General features: G+C 34.3%; 1 protein-coding gene across 1 annotated transcript in view; it reads right to left on the reverse strand.

Annotated features, from left to right (window-relative positions):
• The window catches only part of LOC127435496 (antigen WC1.1-like), a 102728-nt gene that overhangs the window by 74671 nt on the left and 20875 nt on the right, over positions 1–7182 (reverse strand). The window contains exon 3 of the mRNA XM_051689048.1: positions 7104–7119. Within this exon, the coding sequence (XP_051545008.1) occupies positions 7104–7119 (16 nt within the window). The remainder of the gene's footprint in view (positions 1–7103; positions 7120–7182) is intronic.

Consider the following 7182-nt stretch of genomic DNA (forward strand, 5'->3'; position numbering starts at 1 on the left):
TGGGAATCAATGGCTGCATCCAAAAGCTGGAAAATACTGCCTTTGGAGACTGTATACGGAGGTAGGATGAAAATAAGGTGCTTTTCAAACTGTTCTGAGATCAGAGCATTCATACAAATAGCTGTAAGTGAAGCAATTAACTGATTAGGTAGCAAGGCAGCAAAACAGCTGCCAATAGCTTTCCTATGCAGTTCAGGTCCAGGCTGCAGATGACATTTTGTACCGATCGACTTGATTGGCAGTTATTGGACTAAACTGAACAGTACCTAGATTCAGAATTGATGAAGTTAATTTTGATTTCAATGTTGTTGGCAGCCATTGGAATATGTTGACCATTACTTTGATTTAAAATTGATGAAGCCAATTTATGATTTTTCAAATGGTACAGCACTGGCTACCACTTGTTTGTTTGACTATGAAGTGAGAGAACATTAAGATTTGGTTCCCAAAGTAGAGAAAACTATTTTAATAAAAAAAAATAAAAATTAAAAAAATGAATACACGGCACACTTTCTATAGCTTGGTATTAATTAAAAATTCCAAAACATAAACCAGCTGACGACATACTTTTTTAGGCAAACTATTTGCTGTTCTATGAAATTGCTTTTATTGCATGCAGGTATGCATCAGGTGCTATTAGTTACAAAAGCTGATACTGTATATATATTGGTTAAATCATAAAGGGAAATAGAAAATTCACACAGCAATCTTGTCTGGGTCTCAGGAGGTTAAAATGGAAAGATAAATCATTGATAAATCATAGGGGATAAAATCATATTACCTACAAGAATTTGGATATTCAGATATAATGAGTGAAGACTGTTTTTTAAATGGCATCATCAGAGCCATGCTGATATACAACACTCACAATTACATGGATCTCTGGAATATTTGATTCTGATTGGTCAATCAAAGCACAGAGCGGTCAAAGTAAACTGTACATTTTACATATTATAAAATATTTGAACAGAAGATTCAATAATCAAGCCATCCTCTAGGGCTTTCTGTCAGAACATGCAATCTTCATTTAGATTCGGTCCAAAGAAGGTTTATTGAGCCATTAAACATAATACACAACACAGCAAGTCAAGGACTCTACAAGGTTATAAATCTGTGTCCACAAGTATAAATATGTGTGTGTGTTTATATATATGTAGTTCTACAATAGAAACAAAAATAGATGAATTAACTCACATGACTCAATTCTTATTTAAATGATATAATTCACACAAACAGTCTACATAATTTCTGATGAAATTAGGTTAAATGTCATGAAAATATTAAATATGGAGCTAGAACAATGACTAAAGTAAGAAAAGAAATGTGACATTTTACAAAACTGAAGATGTTTGCTGCATATAAATGTTATATTTTTTTATTTTTAAACAGCAGATTTTTTTGCTTTAAAATGTTTAGAGGTGGAATTAGCTGTAAAAATTCAGATTATAGAATTACAGTTTCAAAATTCAGATCTCACATTATATCAGAAATTCAAAACATAAACAAACTAGGCCAAAAGTTCAAGAAAAACTGGCTTATTTACTTGCATTCAAATACGTTAGTCATTGTTGTAGCTCCATAATTAACATGTATAAGTCACAATGAAATCTTATACAATACTGCCATCTATTGTTTAGATATGGCAAACATTTATGTGAAACATAAAATTAATGTAAACCATAAACATCTGATGCATAACCCTCAAATAACAAGAAATTCCCATTTAGATAATAACATGTAGAAACATAAAAAAGAGCCAATATTGCTTTATAGAATATAAAATTGCCCACGTAAATACAAGCAATTAAACGAGGCGTATTCAAAAGGTGTGATACCACACATGACCATTGATAAATGTTCAGTGCTTTATAACTAAATAAACATCATATTCACACTTGTAATAAACTCTGACTAACAGTTATTATTTACTAAACAAACAGGTTACTCAAATTCATTCACTGATATCTACTTCCACACACATTCATTCTCTTTTCCCACTTCTGATGCTGACTGACTATAAAGGCTGTTTGGACAGGAGTGCACAGAACTGGCTTTTCCAACATAATAATTACAGTTGCTGAATGGTGAACTATCTGAACTCGTAACAGTAACAGATCTGGTAGTCCAACTGCATCACTATCGTACCATTCAGCAAAGTTTGATGTCCCATGTAGCTCCTGTCCAAACAAAAGAGCACTGTAAGTCACTATAAATACAAAACATCTGTCAAATGTCAAAACAAGTAAATTCACATCGACTATTAAGTAAATACACAAATTACAACAATTTCAAGTGTGTACAGATTCTGCTCTTACAGACAGATTTCTGAATCTGTATGTCAGGAATCAACCAAGTTTGTTAGTTTTTAGTCAAGTTGAAGTCGCTATATATCTTTTTTTAAGTAATTTTTTTGACCTCTCTTTCCATTTTTGCAGAGGCCTGGTGGTGTAATGCATAAATTTGGAACTGCAACTATGGAAATAGTGCTGTGTTGTATGTGCCCTGCATCATCAAAAGCACAACAATTGTCAAAATCAACATTCAGAAATGTCTGTGATTCCATGTTACAGTACAAGTGGCTTCTAGAAAATACATCTCAAGATTTTCAGCATCTTCATTGCATAAATCCTCTTTCTATAATCGTGAAACTATTAAAAAATTCATTTATAAGTAGTATGTTGATTGATTTAAAGCAAAGAGGAAAGAGAAATCAATATTTTCAAAAGTCCATGAAAGCAAGACATTGTTCTGTCTGTCAGAAGAAAATCAGCTAAATACAACCTATAATTATGACCACATTAAATGTAATATAAAACATTGCTGGATTGCAGTTGAAACTTGTATATAAGATCACTTAAACTCCATCCATTTCCTAAAGCTGTAAAAAGGTTTGTATTTGAGGTTGTATGTGTTGTTCCTGAGTTAAACAGTCCCTTCATGTTTGTCTGGCACCTTCCCCACATCATCATAGTCTATTATTAGAGAACAAGAACAAATTCCTGTCAATACATCACTAAAAGTAACATAATAAATGGACCAATGTTTGCAGTCAATTTAGATTTACTTTTCAATGATTAGAGAGACTAAGCTTAAATTATTCAGTGTGACATAAAACTGGTTACAATAACCTACCAAGCAGGTTTCTCACATCTTCACTGACATCCCTCACATCATCATACTCCTCCTGAACTCCCTCTGAAAATAAATGTGTTTATTATTATGAAAATGAACAAAATCTCACTTTGCACTTTGTAATACACTAATAAGGACATCATCACAAATTAACATACTTTACATGCAGATATTTACTATAATGTACTATATACGATACTTTATTTAGCTGCTATAATATTGATAATAAATCACTGTATCGGGCTTCAGTCTAGATGGGTATAATTTTATACAATGTTTAATATAGTCTGGATACAAATCTAAACACGCACCTGTTTTATTATTGGAGAACTGTCGCACAATCACAACATCGTCATAGTTTTCTGGTATGTCATCTACAACAAAATACAGAAATAGATCCATCAATGTACAAAATATATATTATTTTGAAATGGCCCATATATTTATTTAAAATATACATTAAAGATACACATTATGGCCAAAAGTTTGTGGACACACCTTCTAATTAACGAATTTGGTTACTCCATTAAATCCAGTAAAGAAAAATCTTAATGTTTCTTTATGTAATGGCTTGGGCTTTTTGTGCTTCCAAATTTGTGGCAACTATTTGGGGATAGCCCTTTTCTGTTCCAGCATGACAGTGCCCCTGTGAACAAAGTGAGGTCCATAAAGAAATGGTTTACTGTGTCTGGCGTGGAAAATATTGACTGGCCTGCACAAAGCCCAGACCTGAACCCCACTGATCACTTTTGGGGTGAACTGGAACAGCATCTGTAAGTCAGGCCCCATCGGCCAACATCAGTTCCTGACCTCACTGATAGCTTGTGTCTGAATGAGAGCAAGTCCCTGCAGCCATGTTACTACATATAGTATAGTGGAAAGCCTTCCCAAAAGAGTGGAAGCTGTTATTACAGCAAAGGGGGAAATTGATGCCAAAGGTTTTGAAATCAAATGTTCATCAAGCACATATGGTGTCCACAAACTTTTGGACATATAGTGTTCATTCATAAATATTGTCAAAAATAATTTAATGATATAAACAAACCTGTGGCACAGCGTCTCAGTCCAGCAGTGATTGCATTATCGTAGGTCACTGGTGTGTCTTGTTGCTCTTCTAAATGAGTTCAAAGGAAAGAGGAAATATACAGACACTGCTTTTACAGCTTTTCACAGTTCATGTTGTTTAATTAACTGTAAGTGAAATCCCTGTGATCAGTTTACAAAGGCACTGACCTTTTGAGACTTTAGTGGTGGTGACATCATCATAGTGTTCAGATGAGTCTCCTACTGCAGAATTAGCTAAAAACAAACAAACAAACAAACTCTCCGGTCAAACTTCCTATATTTGACATATACGATATACTGTATTATATATATCATACAAATATTTATCATACTATATTTGTAACAATGAACAAAACTAATGTGCTCAAATTATATGGTTTCACTTAAAAAATTAGCAATGATAAATAACTGCTTAAAATGAAATATTCACATTAAAATTATGTGGTTATGGATTCTATATCCTGTAAAAAAAACTGAAGTATATCCTGCTGCAATGATTGAAGAATTTGTACGATAAAAAAGAAGCAAATGTGGATTATCTAAAGTATGTTAGGAAATTGCTTGATCTTTTATTATTATTATTATTATTATTATTATTATTATTATTATTATTATTATGTGTTAAATGGTATACAGTATATAAAGGAAACATTCCTATGTTAACTTGAAAGTGAATGTTTTAATTAATTGCACAAGTTTGTATGTAACAAAATGAAACATCATCACTTCAGTCTTCTAACCTGAAAGAATCTCATCAGCATCCTCATACCCAGAATGCTGTTCTTCAGAAAGGACTCTTCCTGTTATGAGAAAGCAGAAACATCAGAAACATGTTCACAATAACAAATCAGCACACAACACTGTTTAGATGCAAACTCATACCATGATAGTGACTTTTTATTAACTTCTAATATAATTCAAATACATGGATCTGCAAATCTGTTATTAATCAGTTAAATTCTCTCACCCCTCTCTGAATGAAGTGATTAGTTCAGTTTATCTCTACAAATCAGGCACTATACTTTCAGATGGACTGACCTCTCTGAGTGATGTGTTTATCTTTATTTGTGATGAGTCTGTGATCAATCTCCTCATAAACTGCTTCAGTCTGAGTCTTGTGTCTTCTATTGGAAAGAGCTGTGAGTAAAGACAAACAAACCTGCAGTGAGTTCACAACACATGACCGACGACACACTGAATAAGACACAATAAAGTTACAATCTAGTTTTCATTGTGTTAGAAATGAACTACTGTAGTATGTGATCTGCCGTACCTCTCCTCATCACTCTGTTCTGCTGAATCAGTATAATGAGTGGCAGTAAGAGCAGTAAGACTACAGCTCCCAGTACAATCAAAACCACTGGAGGGATGGAGAGAGAAGATGCTGGAGGAGTTTGTGGACGAGTGATCAGTGTGGACAGAGATGGTGTCACGTCTGTCTGTGAAACTTGAGGAAAAGTTGATGTTGTAGGGGCAGGAGTAGTGGACACAGACAAATCTGTCAATTAAAAAAAAGAAAATTAGCTGCTGAAATCACAATCAAATCATGCTAATTAAGGGCTTGAATAAATACAATAAATTTAAATAACACTGAAATTGCATATATGGGGTAAAATATATCTCTGATAGTCAGTTTTCAACTGTTCTGAGAAAGCCATGTCTGATTCAGATCACAAAATACTATGCTCTCACCTGCACAGGTGAGTCCAGCGTCCTCTTTGAGTGAGCAGTCAGTGTGGTTATTCAGGGAGAGAGGACAGTCCCACAGGTGAATCTCATTCCCTCTGCACTCGACTCAGCCACACAACACCTTCACCAGCACCAAAGGCTGCATTCCCACCAGCACTCAGTGCTGCACCACAACCCAGCTGCCTGCAGACCACCTGAGCATCCCTGATGTCCCACTGATCATCACAGACTGAACCACACGCAGCGTTATGATACACCTCCAGCCTCCCAGAGCACCGGCCCTTCCCTCCACTCAGTCTCAGAGGAACATACTCTAAAATTTTGGAAAAATCCTAACTGTTTGTAATTTTTCTCTAATTTGTTTGTTTGAGTGTGTTAGTCGCTTCATGGTTCTTTTGCTACTGAAAGCTGAATGAAGATCTGTTCATATAAAACTGTGCAACAATTTGTAAAGAATGTGGCAAAGTAACATGGAACTGCAATGCGGACCACAAACCCGGAACTACTTCAGATTTGTGCATTTACACAAAATATATCAACACCTATACACCAATAATTCGACAATACCGTGGTATAAGTTAATGCATTATATATGTATATAAATGAAAAGTTGTATTTCTGCAGTATTTTATTTATACAGTTATCTCATTAAACTGAAATAAACCTACTTGTACAGTGTCTCTGGTTTGGAGCTGCAGAACATGAAAGATGACTTCGAGGCGATTCATTGTTTTCTTTTTCTGTGATTATAATAATATTACATTTTAAGAAATTCAATGAAAAAAAAAAACTGTAAACACTTAGGCTAAATATGCAATTGCTGAGTGCTTTTAGTTAAATTAAAATTTCCTCTATTTGCCCACAAAGTTGCAGTTATTTTTCAACTGAAAAAGTTCAAAATATTAAAAGAAATCTAAATAAAACAGAAAAATTTACCAGAGCACGTTATATGAGCCACCTCATTATGATGACAGTTATTCTGTCCCCAGGTTGAAGATGGACACTGCCACAGAGTTGAGTCATGAGGACGACATTTAAATTGATCCAGCCAATTAGACTTTAGTCCTTGTGAGTTACTGGGTTCACTGGCAGATTTTCCACAGTTCAGTTCTTGACAGATCAGACTCGCTGTGTCTCTGTCCATCTGGTTGTAGCATACATTACCCCACGATCCATTGTAGAAAACCTCCACATTCCATTTACAACCATCAGTTAACCTGATTTCTTTGAACTCTAGATAGAAAAGAATCAATCGAATTAAAAAATACAACAGTTGAAAAACATTATGACTATTAC

Source organism: Myxocyprinus asiaticus, chromosome 45, assembly GCF_019703515.2.
Source record: "Myxocyprinus asiaticus isolate MX2 ecotype Aquarium Trade chromosome 45, UBuf_Myxa_2, whole genome shotgun sequence".
NCBI lineage: Eukaryota > Metazoa > Chordata > Actinopteri > Cypriniformes > Catostomidae > Myxocyprinus > Myxocyprinus asiaticus.